At 38.9% G+C, this 20,125-nt stretch overlaps 1 protein-coding gene across 4 annotated transcripts; it reads right to left on the bottom strand.

Annotated features, from left to right (window-relative positions):
* Positions 1–1,941: 1,941 nt before the first annotated feature.
* LOC122667677 (PH, RCC1 and FYVE domains-containing protein 1-like) lies at positions 1,942–20,125 on the bottom strand. Of its 4 annotated transcripts, none has more exons than XR_006333834.1 (10): positions 19,423–20,124; positions 16,043–16,129; positions 14,962–15,051; positions 10,582–10,662; positions 10,214–10,408; positions 7,994–10,129; positions 6,052–6,198; positions 2,602–2,975; positions 2,223–2,426; positions 1,942–2,192 (listed from the first exon to the last, which is right to left on the bottom strand). XR_006333834.1 is itself a non-coding variant. In XM_043864049.1 (10 exons), the coding sequence occupies exons 2-10, from the start codon at positions 19,489–19,491 to the stop codon at positions 2,300–2,302; spliced, it is 3,306 nt and encodes a 1,101-aa protein (XP_043719984.1). In that variant the 5' UTR covers positions 19,492–19,812; positions 19,912–20,124; the 3' UTR covers positions 1,942–2,299. The 4 variants fall into 4 exon arrangements, 3 of the variants coding, with proteins under 3 accessions (XP_043719984.1, XP_043719985.1, XP_043719983.1); XM_043864049.1 differs by having other exon boundaries at positions 1,942–2,426; positions 19,423–19,812; positions 19,912–20,124; XM_043864050.1 differs by having other exon boundaries at positions 1,942–2,397; positions 19,423–20,125.

Here is a 20,125-nt window from a genome sequence, read left to right as displayed (position 1 = left end):
AGATAGATAAGACACATTGGATGCTAGCTTACAGTATACCGATAGCATACCCATCCCTCTCCCTTTGTTTATTCTAGTTTTACTTCACATTCCGTTCTAACCAAGCAGGGCTCATGACTATACAATTATTCTTGAGAATGAATTTAAAAACTTTCTATTTTGTTTATTCTAGTTTTACTTCACTTACAATTTCACTTTCACTTCCATTCTATTATAACTGGTCCGATATGGACTCCATCAGACTCATATCTTGTGATGCAAGTACATAGAGAGACGTCTTTCCTAGAATATTGAGAGGAGAATATTTTTTTAGGACCAAATTTCCCTCCACCCACGGTGAATGGAATCCCATTCACCGAGGGAAGGGAGAGGGTGGGAATGGGTATCAGGAGGGTATTCTGGGACATACAAAAAAACAGCCAAGCGGCTGGTCAGGATTGAGTGAAATTTAAATCGAGTTCATAAGATTCAATCCAAATTTCAGCCAAATCCAATGGCTGATTTGTTTAATCTCAATAAAACCGTTATGTATGATCTTCTAGAAAGTAGGGTTCTAGTTGCAGGAAATAGAAGAATATTTACTAGTTAATGATACAGAAGAAGATGGAATAATAAAAACAATAAAAAATAACACCTGGGTTTCACACTGCAAGGTGGTTTCGATTGGATTAAACACCAGTCTACCTTGATTGTACGCAAGGGGTTCCTAAACACAAGAAATCTTCAAACATGAAGAGACAAGGAAAAGCTGCAATTTCTTTATTAAATTCGTGTACAATGCTAGTCTCTCATACAAACTTATGTTAAAAGAAAAGACCTAACGCCTAAATTGACTAGAAAATGAAACAATAAAAGAAACAAACTAAAAACAACTTAAAAATAAATTAAGTATAAAAAAAAGGGAGAAAGAACACCACCTGGTTGTGCCAGACACGTCGTCCCTGCGCGGGCGGCGCCCTAATACAAGAGCATGTGAAATGACCACCGCACCCCCTGAACCCCAAAAATGACTAAGGGTGGGGCAATCATTCCATGCATCCCTATGTCAGGGTGCAACGGCGGCATGTCTAATGTGACCCAATGGCATTCTCTTTCCTATAAGAAAATTAAGTCCTAATAACAATAATCCCCTATGCAGCTTTAATACTCATTAAAGTGCCCTATTATATTGAAAACCTATTGGACTAAAGGGCCCGACACATATTGAACCCAATCCAATGTTTATTTCCACTCAAATAAGTCAATTTAGGTGATTTATCTCACCCAACGCATGCTAAGAATATTTTCAACTTAGCATTCACTGTCAGAGCGGGTCTGTGTAGGAATCATTATCCTCTCCTGTTACAGCACGGTGCTGTAACACATCGTACAGTGGATGAAGAGGCCATGTGCACCATGTGGGGCCCGCTATGCCACATGGCATCTACAGCGCAGCACGATGCATTACGGCACTGTAACAGGAGAGGATAAAAATACGTCTTTGTAGGCGCTGGACAGAGGGATTCCTAACCTGGTCGTTGAATTGGATCGCGAGTCCCTTGTTAGGATCTTGTTAAACTCAACTGACCAGCCCCCACTCAACTGACCAGCCCCCACTCCTAGTCTGATCTTGGGAGTTGTTTCTGATATTAGACTGCTGTCGTCTTCGTTTGAATCATGCAATTTCTCCTACATTCCTAAGGATATGAATGACATTGCTCACTCCCTAGTTCGGTAAGGCCCTCTCCTTGGCATGTAAGACAGAGTGGCCAATTTCCAGTCCTTGGCTTTACGATTGTTGTCATTAGGAAGCCTCGTGCTCCTCATGCCTCTCCTCAATAAAATTCCCCTTCACCAAAAATATATAAGAATATTTTCAACTTGAAGGATCCATTGTGGTATGTTCATTATTCGATCCTAAATCAAAACCTAGTAGATTTGAAATGAAGACCCACTCAACAAAGTGCAAACAGCAAATCTTGTTAATGGCAAAGAAACTTTGAAGATGCATTTACTTATGAATTTACAAGGTAGCTAAGCTGCTTGGTATAAAAGCCAGCAACCTACTAAGAATTTACATTTGTTAACCTCAACCCTCTCCACTATCCACACAGGCACATTTTGGGTCACCCAAAAAAAAAAAAATTAGAGAAAAAAACAAACACAAACAACCCTCTCTAATCTTCTACCCATCTGTTATGCCACCATTGCTTTTTTGAATCACTAATAAGATGAAATGTAACATCTAATCGATCAATATGAGCTTGCAGATGATTGAAGCCAAAGTCTGAATACCCATTTGGTTTATCGATTGTTTGTGTCAATGAGCTAAGTCCTCACTCCCAACACTGACGTTAGATTTGTCCACCACATTGTACTGCTTATAAACCCTTTCCCGGTTCTCTGCCCACCATTGTTCTGCTTGTTTCTCACTAAACCGCTTCCGACTGCATTCAGATATTTTAGGTATTAAGGTACAAAAGTGCTAATTTGCTTCAAACAGAAAAAAAAAAGTCTTTGTTTTGCATCAGGAAATAAACTTCAGGAGAGAGGGGGGGGGGGAGAACAGACCTAAAAATTTACAGAATAGGAAGGACAATGGACCATAGAGCTATCACATACCTGAAGCGGACTCTCTTTAGATCTTTGACACCACCGGGTAAGGATGTAAGTGTAATATATACACCAGGCTCATCTTGCTCAACCCATTCAGCCTCGTGATTAGGTTCAGCTTCTGTTCTGTTCCCATTCCTTGTTGTTGCTTCAGAATGGACCAGTCTGCTGTGACTGGAATTACGGTTACTGGTGGTGCCTGATCCATTGGAAAGCACTATGTTGTTTGCTCCATTAGTTTCTGGTTCATGGGAAGTTGCAGGACTGCTCAGTCGGTCAATTGATGCAGCAGAAACATCAACTGAAGCAGGACTGGAACAAAAGGAAGGTGGTTTGCTGTTGCGCACTGCTCCTAAAGGTAACCTTTCAGCCATATCCTTCAACTATTGAAAATTAAAAGGAAAATAAGTCCACAACTAGCAGTCAGTATAAAATCATTAATCTGCAACCAAAAAAAATTTAGCATGCAATGTTCTCCTCATCATCAAGATTCTTGCTTCGTATGTGGAACATTATCATATTATAACATGGCTTCATCAAGTAGTTAAATGCAAAGTTTTCCTGGGCACAGGAAGTCAGAAACAATGCAAGATATACATACTTTACTGCATCTAGGCCAGAGATGAAAACCTCTAGCCCCTTTGTGAAGTGGTGGCATGAGTTACAAAATTTGGTTTTGATTGCCTTTTTTAAATGGTTTCATTTAGTCATAAATCCTTCCTATCCTATATGCCCTACAGTAATTGGGCTTGGCTATAGGGGTCCTCTTTCACCAATCAACTCTATTCAAAACCATACCACTTCTCCTAGAGTTATTTTAGGCATACCCTTGACTTCTTTAGTTCCTCCAATTTGAATCACATCACTCCTTACTAGAGCATTCAAAGGTCTCCGGTGCACAATGTCCATACCACATCAAATAACTCTCTCTCAACTTATCACGTATCGGAGCTACTCCTAATTAGCTTTAAGTTTACTTATTTTATATCTTTTCTAATTTTACCACTCATCCATCTCGACATCCTCATTTCAGTTGCACTAAGTTTGTTTATATGTTGTTTCTTCACTGCCCAACAATCAACTCCATGCATTACTGGTCGTATAACCATGGTTTTTAAGTTTCGGTCCAAACTTGAGGTTTTGACACTAACCGAAACAAAACCAAGGGTCGATACTGGTTTGGTTCAAGTTTCAATCCTGTTTCGACAGGTTTCAACCAAGACCTCCTTGTTTCATAGGTTTCGACACTGCTCTTTGGGACTTCGCCAAATCACTTGATTTCTTGCCATTTTCTTGCATTCTTCTACTTATTCAACCCGTCTACGAGTTTAGTTCAACTCCTTGTACGAGGTCACTCCTCGGGAGCCAACCTCCACTCAGATGGAATCCACTGCCATCAAGTGGGTCCAGTGGATAGAGGCCAGCTCCCAAGGAGCGACCTCGTACAAGGAGGTGAGCCGGACTCCCCGTCTACAGCTTGGATTGGCATGATTGGAGCTTGAAAGTAATGGTTTTTTCACCTAAATCTAATTTTTGGAAGAATTAGTACATAGAAATAATAATTTCGTTTCAATTTTTATATAAGATAGAATAGCCTAATCTACGACTTCACTGAGTCAGATTATTTTTGAGGTTGTTAAGTTATTTATTGAATTTTCTGATTTAAAAATAAGATTTTCCTGCAATAATTTTTTTGAAAAAAAAATAGGGTTAATATGTGATGGATGGACTTCTATATGTTAGACACTGTCAGCCGATCTACCACTTGGCTGAGTCAATTTTCTTTTTGTAAATTATCAGATTTTTCAAAATTAATTGACTCCATTCTCCATCACCGAGTATGGGGCTGGCTCAGGTGCTGAGTCATCTTTCTTCGACACTCAACAGCATCTTCTCACATCCGGCCCAACCATTTGTGTCGGCTCCACCCAGTTCCAGTCTCAGTGAGCCATTCCCTAGGTTGGGATACCTCCGATATGTTGATGATGAGGCTTATAAGTGGGACTATCAGAAAAATTGGGCACAAAATATGTCATGAGATACATATGTGCTACATTCGGACGAGCGTCAACACAATCATCAGTCATACACAGCTCGTGGATTAGACCCGTCAAAAAACTCCATGTGGTATTGAGTGGTGAGTGTTGCATACTTGTATTTCCCTAACCTAATGTATGTCTTGATTGTTTTAATTGCATATTTATATTTCCAGTAGCTAAATTATATGTAATTAGTGTTTATAATAGGGCTAGTGTACAATAGCATTTAGCATACACTAGCAAACTTGGGTCCAAACCACAAGTACCATTTTGTGTTTGTTTTTGGTGAAACTAATTCATGGAATAGGTGTAAAATGGTAAAAATAGGCAGCATAAAAAAAAGGTCAAAAAACCATTTCTGGGCTGCTTGAAACCTATGTTTCGATTTTGGCCCAGAAAAATCCCAGATTTTGGTTTCAGCCCGGGTCAAAACACAAAACCTAGAACCTTGCGTGTAACTGTCCTATATGCCCCTATGGTAACCCTAATAAAAGAATCCCAACTCTGCTCTTTGAAGGCACTTGAGGCAATGAAGAAGCAAAGCTCTTGCTTAGCTCTGTCTACTTGCAAGTGAAGGGAAATGGAGGGAGGAAAATTAATTTAAAAATGAAAAATTGGAAACTACTGTAATCATGATTGCATAACAAATTTTAACAACTATGGTAATTAAAATTTTCAAGTGAATTCTTTAATTTTGTATTAAAATCCAACTAATTTAATTGAAATGCGAAGCAAATTTTGATAACTAGATTTAGAAAGTTTCATTTACTAGACAATCATTGTTGACAATGATTAGAATTCTGATTTATTTTTGTTTTAATTCATCCCTTCTCTTCACTTCCATCCAAACAGAGCCTAAGAAACCAACAGATTTTTGACATGGTAGATTCCTCAGCTCTTCTTATCACACGTATCTCTTCTTACCATTCTAGTCCATCAAGAATTCAAAAAAAGGCAATGGATCTGATTCTACTGCTGATATGCATATCCCTGCATCCATAGGGACAAACGGAAATCTGGTTCCTTCACATTTTAAGACTATTTCAGCTTGTCCTTTCTATATTGTAGTATCCCCCACCTCGGCAGTTTCCCTATTATCCAGAAACTAATAATTGTAGAAGTTCGGTTAAAAAGGAATAATATAAAGAGAAAACCAAAGGCTGCTAGAACTTTGAAGCATAGAGAACTTTCGCCCAACCAGTTCTCAAAACTTGGAGTTATCATACTAAATTTTTTTTTGGCTCCAGAAAGCTTTTGAACTACTAAGATGTAATTGTAATAAAAATCCAAAGCATTGCATCAACTAAAATCCAATGTAACAATTAACAATGACGATTGAACTACAATGCTGACCAGTTTTCTTTAACTTCAAAGTAAAATTTATCCTTCATGTAGAATTATGAAAGTAAACATATCTTACTTGGGCAGTCAGTGATTTAATCACTTCCTTTGCCGCTTTGCATTTTGCAGTCTCTTCCCCTGCTATTGCAATGGCTTCTTTCAGCTGCTTCGCTGTTCTTTCCAGCTCAACTTCCTGAAGTTGGGCTTTACGAGTGAGATTTTCCACCTACAAATAAAGTTAGTCAGACAGAATTCCCAAACAAATCACCACAGCAGCAAGTCTTCCAACCCTTCAAACCCTTCCCCCCCCCCCCCCAATTAAATCAATAAAGCAAGAAGGAGTTCTTTCTGTTTGATTAACAAACTACAATTCCTTTTTTTGGTTATAAATGCGACCACACTACTACAGTTACTATATATTTGAGAGTATTTTTACCAACCCAGCCTTGGGAACAAGAAATTGGGTTTAGACAATAATCTGGACTTTATCACTTCCAAAGAATCAATATAACACAACCATAGGAAGCCATTTACACACAAATGACGTAAAAAAGATGAAGCAATTTTGAACCCTTTATTTTCTAAAACATAGGGGGCTATAAAAAAAAAAACCAAGAAGTCAAAGCAAATAATAGCAACTCTATGATTGAACTTGCAGAAACTTATTTTTCCCATGGAGGGCAAGCATGCTAAGCAACAAACAGAAAAACAAGCTTCTGGCCCATGAGGTGAATACAATTCACAAATTAAATGAAAATGATTGTGTGTTATGTATAAACTACTGTTTAATATTGGTATAAAACTTCTTTTTTCTATTCTGTTGCATTCCATCTTTCCAGTCTTCATAATGTGCATTTTAGACAGTATATGCATAACTCAAATAAGATTGAAACAAGTTGCTAGTAAATCAGTATGTCATTCTGTCAACAGCGTCCGTCATGCTCCTCTTGCATAAATGACACAGAACAAAAGCACTGAGTCGCCTGTTAGTTGTGCTGTTAAGACTGACAGCTCTGGCAACAGTACAAGTAGCAAGTAACATGTCACACTATGAGGTAGAATTAGGAGACTAAAAACAATATAAGCATGGTCCATATACTATTATCTACACCAGAGAGCTGGAGAAAGATGAATATAGAAAAGTTTGCATTATATCTTTCTCTTAGTTTGAGGGGCATCAATCTTGCAATATAGATGCTGAAAGCCTAGATTAACTAAACAGGAAACATACAACTATACAACTATGCAGCTTAATCAATAGAGTATGGCAAACAATAAAGAATAAAACTTCATTGGCAAATCATCTTGTGACACCATTGGTAAATTGGCTTTTAGTGTTGTGATTCATGATGTTTGTGGGAAAGAAATAAAAGAAGATAGTCCTCCTCGATGCATTCTATTGATCAGATCTGGGAAGCCATCACATTTGAGATCAGAAACAGAATTCTGCCCATTCGTTCTGTGAGCCCCGACACTATAAGAAACAGGCATCTTGCCTCTTCTTGGGATCTCCTTCTTATTTCTCCCCCTGGCTTTTGAGGTATCATCCTTATGGCTGTTTCTCCCCTCCCCCCCCCTCCCCCAAGTATTTTTATGTATCCTCCTTTCTTTTAGATGTTTCTCCCTGTCTTTTGAAGATTTTTTGTTTCTGTTGATCGAGGTCCGCCCCTTGGCTAGCCAGCTTGGCTGCTGTTTTGTATTTTCCTTCTTTCTTTATTACATTTTTCCATTCACCCAAAAAACAAAAAAAAAAGAATAATACCATTTCCATCTTTTTCATCAGGCATTGACATATTTAAGAATAAGTTCAAGGAATATACACATTTTAATATGTTGCATACAAGATGCTATTAATAATATTTTTCTGTCATCAAGCAGAAAGGCAAATCAACTGTTTCCACTGCTTAACAAGGCTTTTGACATATTGGATCAACTCAGGAAGTAAAGAAAGCTATGTAATGGTCAAACAAAATGGATGCAGTTACAAAACAGGTTGTTAACAAAAGAGATAAAATCTAAACCTGTGCTCTTAGTTGAAGAACTTCTTGGCTCAGGCCATCATTTGTCCTTTTAGAATCATCAACCACAACTTTTGGTGATGCGAGTCCAGCCAGTGTTGGGGTTGGTGTTGTAGAACGAGGTGGGCTTGGCCGTCTTGATATCGGAGATGTTGCTCGGGAAACAATTCTTGATCCAGGAACAGAAGCTGAGAAGAACTTTTTCGATGATCCAAAGACTGGATTGAAAGATTTAGAAATATTTAGTGCTCCCCATTGAGATCCTACATTTGGAATAGGTGACACACGGCTACTATTAAATTCTAGTTTCTTATTTCTCTTGGAAGACCTATCTACTTGCTTGAAGGATTCCATTGATGAAAATCTAGCCAGCTGTGCATGAGATCTTGAATCCAACTTATAATCTTTTTCAACCAACTCATTAAGCTCCTGGTTCATGCTTCCTCTTCTATTGATAGAGTGGTGAGATGAAGCGTCAGTCTCAATGGCTTTTGTCAGCTTACTAAAGCAGTTATCACAGACACGATAAGGTTTGTTTGGATTTGGTGCCATAGAAGCTTTAAGAGACTTTTTACTGCTACATGAGTGACAGAAAACAAGCCCACAATTATAGCAATTATGACGCTTTCTTTTGAAATTAAATGGGACGCGACAACCAGAACACATTGATTGATCAACACCAGATACCCATTTATGAAGACAGATAGCTGCAGTAAAATTAGTACCACAAGCAATACTTTTGACTTGTTTGTCTTTCAAAGCTTCAACTAATGATGGGGAATTCCTATCATCGGTATCTCCATGACCCAATCTACCATTTGCTCCCTTGCCCCAAGTGTAAACTTCAGTTCTGGAAGTTAAGACAGCAACATGATAAGCACCACAAGCTATTTCCTCCACAAAATTCTTCAAAATTTTACCTTCAACACGGGTAGGAAGCTTCCCATCAGCTTGAGGATTTCCTAGTTGACCATAGACAGGACTGCCCGTTGTATAGACATGGCCAGAGGTTGTAAGTGCGACTGTCAGGCTGTGCCCACAGGCAACTTGACAGAAATTGGGTTCAACCAGAGCTGCAACACATGTAGGCACAAGTTTTGATTCCTTATCACCATGCCCAAGTCGACCTTTATCTCCATCACCCCATGTAAACAGCTTTCCTGAGGAACAGTTGCTGGAACTTGAAGTCCCAACCATAACCTCTATAACTGCAGCAGTGTGCCAAACACCACAAGCTGCTCGCACAGTGCGCAATCCCTTGAGAGATTCCACTTCCCTGGGAATTAACACACTTTTCTTGTCTCCGTGACCCAGAACTCCAAAAGTTCCATCACCGAAAGTAAACAACTGCCCAGAAGAGGTTACAACAGCAGTATGCCAAGGTCCACAGCAGATGGATGAAACATGTATACCCTCCAAAGGCCCATTGACCTTTTTTGGGACCCAGTGACTCACTTCATTTCCATGTCCAAGGAGCCCAAAGTTGTAAGTACCATCTCCCCATGTGTACAGATCTCCAGAGAGTGTCACAGCACATGTGTGGTACTCCCCACATGCTACAAGCTCAATATTTGTATTGCTAAGGACATCAATTAACTTGGGGTGTGAAACATCAGAATCTACACCATGACCAAGCCTGCCACCTGACTCCTCCCCCCAAGAGAAAATCTCCCCTTGTTTAGTAACTAAAGCAGAATGTCGCCCACCGCAGGCTATGTTCTGAATATCAAGTACTACAGCAGATTCCAAGGCTTTAGGCACCAACGAATCCAATTTAAGACCGGTAGAACTTCCAGCTCTATGAGCACCCCCACCCAGAACACAGTCTCCAGTGCCTTCCCCCCAAATAAAAACATCCCCTAAAGCATCCCCATCAACATGGCCAGAACCTTGACTTGACGAGCTAACTGCACTTGATAGACTTACCCTAAAGGCATCCATTCCCATCCCTTTCATGTGTCCATTCATGCTCTCTGAGCCTCCTGATGATATAGAATGCATTGAGCCACTAGCTGAATCCGAGGGGAAGAAAACCTTAGGAGGTACAGCATATAATACCACATCAGAAAATGGTTTATCTAAACCATTTTTCGGGGGACTCTCATATGGACTATGAAGACGAAGAGGATCTCCACCATCCTGAATCAAGGGAAGGAATATTTCTCATATTTGAGGTGGTTAATAGCAAGTAAGGGAATAAGGAACATTACTAGCAATGCACACCTTTTGGAAACTATCACCGCTGCCAAATGGAGAGCTCAGAGGTGAACTTCTTCGGGTGTACGTTCGGGGACTGTTTGCTTCAGATGAAATTCCATCACTTCTGGATTCCGTTCTCCACTTACGGTGATGATTACGTGAAATTAATGCTTTTAGACCAATAAACCAAGCCTCAGCTTCATCTTTATCTTTGCAGATCTGGTAAAGAGAAAGACCATCATATTAAGAAAAATCTTCAATCTTCATGAAAGCTGGAAACTGTTCTAAATCACACTAATGAAAAGGCATATCAGAGAAACTCCACCAATCAGCTGAATCAGAAAATCCAATGCAAAATAGAAAAGGACAAGTCTCAGCAAAAAAATACGAACCAGATCCAGTGACCTATCACTATATATAAGAGAAAATGACTGGTATTCTTTCTCAGGCCGAGGATACCTCTGAAAAATTGCCTGGAGAAACACAGTTGTGTATGGTCATTAGAGAAGTTGTATCTAAAAACGAAGAGTATTTAACAACAGGTAAGCACACAAAGCTAACAGTGATACATACTTTTTAGGATAAAAATTATATGAAAAAAAAATGTGGCAAAGAAGCTCATAGATTAAACAGAGGGACTGTAATAATGCTTATGGAGAAGAACCAGCATCACAACTCATGCAAAGTAGGAGTCTTTGCAAACAATAGTGAAGACGCAACTTTAAGGTAATGATGACCCTTAAAGCCTCACAATTCTATAATAGTTGACAGGAGCACATTCGTAAAGCAAAAGAATTATAGTCTTTCCTTGATATTAAAGTTAGTCTCTAACAACAGAGCAGAAAGAGAGAAGATTTGACACCCATAAGGCTTTCAAATTAAATTGGTAAAAAGTAAATAGACACATCTATGGAAATATTCCCCAAATACAAAAATAGAGCATGTGTACCCATCAAATATCTAAGAAAACAGGATGGATCTCATATAACTCAGCAGAGATCTTCAGATGCCAACAGTGAAAAGTTTCCCCAGAACACAATGGCTGACCCCACACAGGTCACCAACTAAAGGACTCAACTTTAATCTCCAGCCCATAGTTAACAAATTTACATATTATTCACGAATAATACATATGCAAACTGCATTATTGAAAAATACATACCTTATGGTGAATTTCAAAGATTCGGAAAAATTCATCCATTCTAAAATACTTCTGTATTATTCACAAACTTATACTGTATTTTTAAAATAAATAACTGAAAAAAAATTTGTTTCTTTTGATAATGCAAGGAATATGACATAATGTCTTAACCCAAAGAGGAAAAGGTGAAAGTGATATAATGAAGACTTATGTTGCATACTGGTAGGTGTAAGTTGGAAGAAAGTACCTTGAGGTGATTTGGGCATGTACAACAAAATGCCCAGCTAAAAGGAGTTATACAGTAGAGATTAGGGGAGCTAGAAGAACAAGGGGTAGACTGAAAGACAAGAACGGATAAACAGGATTCAAGTGACCAAACCTAATAAGTCAGGGCAAGGCTTAGTTGAATCGAGTTGAGTTGAGTTATGTTGCTTAATGGTCCATCTTACTTGTTCTGGATCTTGCAGAAAAATAGCAAACCATCTACCAGTTGATCCAAGTACCCCCCCCCACCCCAACAAAAAAATCTAATTATTGTTCCCATGTGGTCGATTAAGAATATGTGGATCACGCACGGCCCACATAGGAAGGCCAGCCTAGGTTGCCCCAAATACCTGCCACGTGTCAGCTCAGTTTGGGGCCCAACTTTTATGGATAGGTAGTGGTGGAATCAAGTAAGGTGGAAGACAGGTAGTGGTGGAATCAAGTACGGTAGAATTGTACGGCTCAAAATCAGCAAGCTAACACACTATTAACCCCCAAATTAGAACTCCTATTAACCCCAAAATCATATCATATTATACACAACTAGTAGTACTTTAATGCCCCAAAACAGTTTAACGATCCAATGGTTGAATCTCAAATGATAGATTCAACACCAAATTAGAAACAGTGCTTTAAATCATCCTCCGACCACCAAAACAACATGAAACTATGAATGTAAGCAGTACTCCTTTTCAATCCATCATATACAAAACTCATCCATCAACCTAATATCACAGTTCAGCAACTCGCAGACTTAGTAACCAGCTGAGGGAACCAACAATAAACCCAAACTACTGTCGAAGGAAGAGTCTAGGGTACTCTTTAACACTTCAAAAGATCAGCCACAACTGATGGGCTGGATGGGCTCTTGACCAGAATTAGAAACTTAAAGTCACAGCACTATTCAGCCAAGGGATGGGGCTGAAACCAGCACCAAATGGAGGGTACAGGAAGGGTAATATAACAACAAAATATGGCCTGAAGTTGATGGCCAGATTTGGAGTTGCAGGCCCTGAAGAATCCTGCCAGAGACTCCAAACCAGGGTGCCGCAGGGCTGCTTGATGAATCTTTTAAACCTAGCCTCTGGGAGAATCGATGGAGCAGCCTTGAAGGGTTGAAAGTTGTGTTACAAAGGGAATATGACTCACTCCAACACCTCTTACCTAGCTAAGCCTAGAACCTAGTTACAATAGGAAACTGAAACATAACTATAATAGGAAAGAGTAACCAAGAGAAATAAGACCCAATTATTCAGCTAAGACTACCACCCCACGTGTGTATCTTTAACAAGTTGAAACACCAATCATAGCCGAGATAAAAAGGGGTCTCGGTACCTCTCAACAGATCATTAGTTGCAGGTTTAAGAAAATAGAAACTATAGATAGAAAGGGGGAAGAAGAAGGGGGACATGACCAAGGCCTCTCACCATAACTGTCTCACACAGCAACAAGCTTCTCTTTCTTCAATATCAAATCATGGGGACTGTAGTACAGCCCCTATTTTTATTAATAGCTTCAAACAACAACCCCCCCCCCTTGCATGGAGAGGGGATCTCCCACAAGATAGCAATTCAATAGAAATAGAAACTAGCCTAGCATATTCCCTAACTTCTACTTACATAGTTACATCAAAATAGGATCTGAATGCTAAATAAAATCTACCTTGTAGCTAGCTACTTACAAAAATAGAAACACACAAAAAATAAGATCCACTTAAAGTCTCCCACTCAAATCACTTAAAGGGGTCCTTTAACGGGCCCAAACCTGGCCCATTAGTTGGGCCTAAGACTCAAGCCACAAGGACTTTTAATGTTGGCCATGATAGTCCATTGCTGGCCCATATGGGGGCAAAGGATGGGCTGGCTCAACAAGGTTCAGGATTGGCTGTTGTTGCTGGTTCTTCACTTCTTCCTCCATCAACCTACATCAGGTAGACTCCAAAGTCCCCTGCTTACACATCAGATTTCAGCCCAAACATAGTTTGCCAAGTGGCAAAACAAAGATTTGAAAAACTAGGACTATGGGAGACTACACAGCAGTTGTCGGAGCACTGTAGACGTGTGTGGAACATACATGGGAATGCATGCTAAAACAGGGGGATATAAGATGGAATTAGGCTCTGAAATTTGACATGTTGCTAATCCTGATCATGTGCTCTATATCCAACAGTCAGAATTTCCACATCATCATTCCACGTGGCATAATAAGGTGGTCCATCAAGGAAGGCCTTCCTATGTTGGCCGTGCGAAAACATTTTATGCCTTGATAAAATAATTCAAAAAGACAATTGTATTAAAATATGGCAAAGGGATTTCTAAACTCAATTATTTCAACAATGTGGACCTAAAAAAATTAAAAGAAATAAATAACATTAAAATAATTAAGGGAGAAGGTTCCTTGCACTGCCTGAGTGCAGTTTTGGGTGAATAAATGCACACTCTTGGAATCTGACAAAAGGAGCATATCACCTCCTCACATGAACAGTGATATGTGAGGGGGTGTGCAATTTCATTTTGAGCTGGTGTTGTACAAAACCTTTTCCCAATAATTAATAAAGAAGTTAGCTTAGTCCTGCTAATGATTTAGCAAAATACAAAAGAAAAACTAAAGACCTCCAACATGTCCTTTATCTGCTGCAAAAATTGATGAATGCTACATATCATAGTTCAAGATCTCGGCAAGATCTCGCCGAGATCTCGCTTTTAACTCGATCTCGTAAGATCTCGAGACGAAACGCCATGCAATACACAAATATGTCATTATCTCGCCAAGATCTCGAGCTATTTCTCGTTTCAGTTCAACTCAGTAGAACCAGAAAGTTCATAATACACCATAACTCGACAAGATCTCGACTCGCTCTCGCCTGTCTCACCTCTGTGAAGGGGAAACTCCATCTTTGGGTCATTTTTTTCATTTCTTTTGGCAAATCACACCTCCAACACCTCATCAAAGCTTGATTCATTAAAGATTGAAGCTGCTAATCTCCTCCAAGTTGCATCTCAAGAACCTAAGGTAACTATTCATCTCAAAAACTATATTCTTTATAGAAACATGATCTAAACTTGTAGACTACCAACTTAGGGTCCGTAGTCAAAGTAACATTTTGGGTTTGAATTTGTAAAAACTACGGGTTCCACTGTGTTTAGAAGGCCTAAAATAGGGGGAACGTCAAGTTTCAGCCCCTATCTTGGCCATATGGCCACCGAAACCTACCATCGAGTTCAGGAAAAAAAAAACTCGCCGAGATCTTGGTTTTGTGGCTTGGCGAAACCAGTGGCAAAACCTTGCTACACATATGATCTCTCGATGCCAAAAGTACAATATGTAAGTATGCAAAAGACTGTAGATATAAAGATGACATGCTTACAGTGCGCTGGCCGGGTATAATTCTGGACACGTGGCTTAGTTTAAGGTGCTTCTCCTCCTTCCCAGAGAACCAAATTAAAACAGATTCATCCTGAAAGGAATAGCACAAAAAAGAGAAACACTTCATAAATATCACTTGGCAATAGAATCAATAAATGAGCAGTTTAGGAGCGCATTCCATACGAATTAAGCATTGTTCTACAGGAAGAATAAACTAAGAAGTGGTACCTAGAACCCTTCATATTTACTGTATTTTGTACCATTATTTTAGTTTTCATGAGAGTCTGAACTAACCAATGAGTAGAACAATTGGATTGCATTACTTAAACCAAGGAATTGTGCAATATCAGAAAGAGAGAGAGAGAGAGAGAGCCCAGAACATGTTACTGTAACAAAACCATACCCAAGCCACCAAGCAACATTAGCAAAACCACACCAATTTGAAACTCCTACAGGGACACATTCTTCCAAGCCTAGGAGGATATATTGCTCGAAAAATTCAAAAGTGAAACACAGATCTTAGACATATTAATCATAATTAGAAGTACGTGCAATCCATCTAAAACAGAGTGACATTGTGGGCATGAATATATAACACAGCGGTAATTGTGTTGTTCTATTCTGTACATAACTTAAAATTTCAGTATGTCAGTAGATGACAGCACATCCAAACATGTGAAATCAGGTTTGAAGGACATATTTCGGACATAACTGCAGAGGATTTATAAGCTCAAAGTCCCAGCATAATAAGAAATTCAAATCCAAAAAATAAATCTTTGAAATTTGTCTGTGTATGTGCAAGCAAGTATCATCAACGTTGTAGTTTTTTTATGATCTTATTGCATGTTTATTCATTAAAATGTATTGCTTCAAAATTAAGACATGGTTCAACAATATCCTCTTCCACAATACAAAATTGATAAAACTGGATAATGATATGATATGATATAATGTCTTTTTCCATCCTTTTCAAACTAGGGTTTGTGTCTTCAATCAGAAAAAGAAAAGGCTGCATTAAGGCAAAAATCAAATTACAGTACAGATAAACAAGAACAGTAGATGAGACAGTAAATAAAGCTTACATTTGCCAGCCTGAAGGGACAGAACTTGGGTTTCCCTCTACGTCCATACTTGAGCAAGTATGCTCCTTTCTTAAGAGCAGTAATAGCCTGATGGAAATCAAACAGAGAAATGAGTTAAAGCAAATATAGCAGTCAATGTAGCTGCATTGATAAGAAGAAGAAGAAGACAATCAATGATGATAAGAAATAGCATTAAAAGTACAAATAAAATGTTAAGAACAAAGTCAAAGAAAAATACTTCGATTCTAGATTCATATAATTAGGGGGGATGAATGGAATAGGAGCACAAACACAAACAACTGTTTCCCATTTTGTAAGAATTTATTTAGATAATGCCCTTTAAAAGAATAAATTATTATTTGAGTCACATTCGTTTTTCTGACTTTCTATTGTATCGTAGTGTGCAATTCATACTAAACTAATGCTTTTCTTTTCTTAATCTGTAAGGGAGTTTTATCATCGAATTCAATTTCTTCGTAAACCTACACAACAAAATGAAGAAGGCGTAAACTGCTAAACATGAGTTTAATAGACTTATAATACAAAACCAAAATTACTACACCATGGCGAAATCAATACCACTTAAAGATCACCAGTGCTTTATCTGGTTGAAAGTAAAAAATAAAACACTTTGCAGCTGAGATGAGGATATTTAGATGGATAAGTGCCAAAACTAGGAAGGTAAATTCAGAAGTGAAAGCATTTAATGGGAACTCAGCAGGTGACAAGATGAGAAAAATAAATTTAGATGGTTCAGCCATGTTCCCAAAAACCAATAAATGCACTAGTAAGAAGAAAAGATAGTGGTGCTAGAGGTGTTATTAAGAGGAGGGGTAGGTGACATGACTCCGGTTGAAGTGGTAACAAAGTCACAAAGATAGAGTTATACAGGTAAGCAGCAGATATGGCCTCAAATGTTGCAAAACAATGTACAGTAACCAATCCCAAGCAGTTGGTATGCTAGCTAAAGTGGGGATTTCCAAGCAACACTTTAATTCAAGAAATAATCATATTACGAGGAACTTCTTAGTTTCTTGACCTCTGGACTCCTTATTGTTGTTCCTTACATTCTTATAGTTCCTTGCTTCTCTTTTAATAAAATATTCTATTTATCACCCACAAAGAAAAAGTACTTGGTATAAGGCTTGATTGAGTAGAGCTCTACTCTAGGGATCTTATTTTCAAATAATAAGCTAGCATGTTGACCATTGTTTTGGGAATTGGAATAAAAAACTGATCGGGTGAGTTGCTCAATTCAAACCAGAATGGTGACCTGCCTGATTCCTAGCATTTCTGCCAGGCCTCTTTTGGATCGGGCAATCCAGTCAGGAAAGATCTGGATCGGCCTATCCGACCAATTCCTCTGCTACTTTAACAAAGAGAGCGAGCCTACCCGGCTATCAAAATCTCATTTTTCTGCTTCCATTGATGCTCGAATGGCCAGATTCGAATTGGCGTCAACCGAACCCGATTCCTAGCATTTCACTCGGGCATCTTTTGGATCGAGCCATCCGGATAAGGCGATCGGACCGATTCCTCTACAACAATAACACACACACAAACACTTCTCTCTCACATGCAGAGTGCATTGGAATAATCATAAGAGAATTGGAGGAGGGGGAGGGAAGGAGAGAGAAAGCAGGGACATCCAGCGGTGCTGTGGTGGTGGCAAAGTTGGTCTTGGGGCCTTATAACCGAATTGATGCATTGTCGTAAACCTTGCTGCTTCCTCAATGGCGTCGTAAGTGCTAGACCATAGCCATACACATCCCGCATGATCTTGAATCTTGGCCACCCTTTTGCCCCATGTTCATTGTCGTACACCATGGAACTTCTTACCGTTGTTGGACACCAATAGCTTCACCAACCGGCAGCCTGGCTGAGCCTCTATCGCTCCGACTCACCACGGAACTTCTTACTATTGTGTCTCTTCTGACTGTTCCATAAGGACTATTGGTCCAAGTTCAAGCAGTGTTGCCATCATCATTGGATCAAGACTCAATGTTGATTTCATTGACATACCTCTCCACATGGTGACTATAGAAATCTGACAGAGGAGTTGCAGAGACCAAAAGGGAAAAGGAGAGCTAGTGGTGGATGAGACGGCTGATGGCAACAGCAGTGTCATTTTAACAGTGGGAGATTTGTTGTAGTGTTTCTCAGTGTGTGGTTAGGAGCATTGCTACTGGTTTAGGTCACCATCTTCTTTGTTCTCATATGTGGATTGCATCAGAGTAATCAAAACAGAGCTGGAGAAGGAGGAATGGTCAGAGAGATCGGAGGAGAGACGATTCTTAATTTTTTTATTATTTAATTCACCATTCTTTAATCGATCCAGATTTTCAGATCGTTGTATTGGAATTGGCCGATTCCAATCAATTCCATTCAATCCGGATTGGAACCACTTGATATCACTTAAAGATCATATAATTATATGGTTGAGGCATCAGCCTTCTTTCAATAAATATAACACAACCATGCCTCATTTATTGGGGGGGGGGGGGGGAAATGGACAACCTAAGATCATGAAAACTGGGTGAAAACAAAAGATTTTATTTCATAGCTCTTCAATTTACAAAAAGATCAAATTGATTAATTTTGCTAACTTTCATCACTATTTGATATGCGACTGTTCATGCTTGGTCATCTTTCCCTTGGATCCAATGTTTCCCTTTCATTGCTACTAAAAACATAGAGAACAGAATAACCATAACAGAAAAACTTCAGAACAAAATTTAGGCGTTTATGAACAAGATCACAGCACAATTGCACCTCTAGTATTGATTTAAGAATTCAATTAGTAGCATTTTGGAGAATTCATAATTCCTAAGCTACATAGTCCTTTTGCACAACTATCCTGTATAGTTCTAAAGCTACTTTTGTTACCATTTCCCCTACATTCAAATGCCAATTGAAAAGTATCAAGAGAGAGAGATAGCATCCTGCTATCACTCAGTCAGCTGATTGTGAGGATACATTACTATGTAGTGAAAGTGAAATGTCAGCTGGGGAAAAAGGTTTTAATTTGCTTTTCAGTTGACCAACTTAACAATTAACACATCCATAACAAATAACACATCCAGCTACTCTTACAAGTTTGACCATCCAAATTCAGACATATCACTACAATACCTTGGGCAAACATAAGCTTCCTTCCTTGCATTCTTAACTGCTTCACATTACAAAAATTAACAGGAGTAACAAGAGAGAAAATGTATCATTTCATAGAACAAACAGAAAGCTCGCAACTCTTCTTGCATACTATAAGCAAAAATATTGTAGTCAAAGCTTTTGAATCGTACCGGACCTGGTCTTAAGTGTCAAACAAGACAAACAAAATCAACAAATTCTGAAGGAAAGCTAAAAGGATGAACGATTACCTGCTCAACGTCTCTTTCCCCAGAGCCTGACCTATTAAGATCCGTTGTCATACTTTCAGTTCCAGACATCAAGAAACAACTTTTTCATACACAGTCTGACACTCTGGATGCTTCATTGCGTCATCCATTCTCAAAATAAAATCCTTTCATTCATTCGTTCATTCAAGAACTCTAAAATCCACCCAAATTTCACATACAAAACCAAAATCGCCAAACTAGACCCAAAATTATAGCTGGAGGTCGAACCATCCATCGTGATCCATCCAATTTTCACTCCAATAACTACATCTATGCTTTCACAAGTGCTTCAACACTAGAAAAACTGCCTAAAACCCCAAAATCCTTCATTAAAGCTTAATCGTCTCAGCTCGACGTTGTACTGAAGAACCGCTGAAATCTTATTAAGTTTCAGTGAGAAGAAGAACAACACTAAGAACAACACTAGAAATGTACCTCTAGGTCTTCCAAGAGAATCGTTCAAATGAACACCCAAACTTCACTGTTTTCGATGATTTTGGGCTCGTTGAGCCCGAGATTTCTTGTCGAAGAGAGAAAATCGGAGATTAAACCGGAGAAAACAATCAGAGAAAATCTAGGAAAAGGTTATTGAAGGATCAGCTGCAGAGTTCCTGAATAAACAAGACAGAGAGAGATAGCTCTTTAACTGGTCGATCCAATGGAGGAAAAAGAAAGAAAAATAGTC

The sequence above is a fragment of the Telopea speciosissima genome, chromosome 7 (assembly GCF_018873765.1).
Source record: "Telopea speciosissima isolate NSW1024214 ecotype Mountain lineage chromosome 7, Tspe_v1, whole genome shotgun sequence".
Lineage (NCBI taxonomy): Eukaryota > Viridiplantae > Streptophyta > Magnoliopsida > Proteales > Proteaceae > Telopea > Telopea speciosissima.
The sequence above is the reverse complement of the archived record's forward strand: the minus strand, read 5'-3'. Positions and strand labels throughout refer to the sequence as shown.

Excerpts from the sequence above, each read along its gene's own strand:
- LOC122667677 (XM_043864048.1), bottom strand. The coding sequence starts at position 19,491 with ATGTCTGGAACTGAAAGTATGACAACGGATCTTAATAGGTCAGGCTCT. Across the intron at positions 10,663-14,961 it reads TTATACCCGGCCAGCGCACT|GCAATTTTTCAGAGGTATCC; the intron begins GTAAGCATGTCA and ends GTGTTTCTCCAG. Across the intron at positions 2,427-2,601 it reads CTAAAGAGAGTCCGCTTCAG|TCGGAAGCGGTTTAGTGAGA; the intron begins GTATGTGATAGC and ends ATCTGAATGCAG.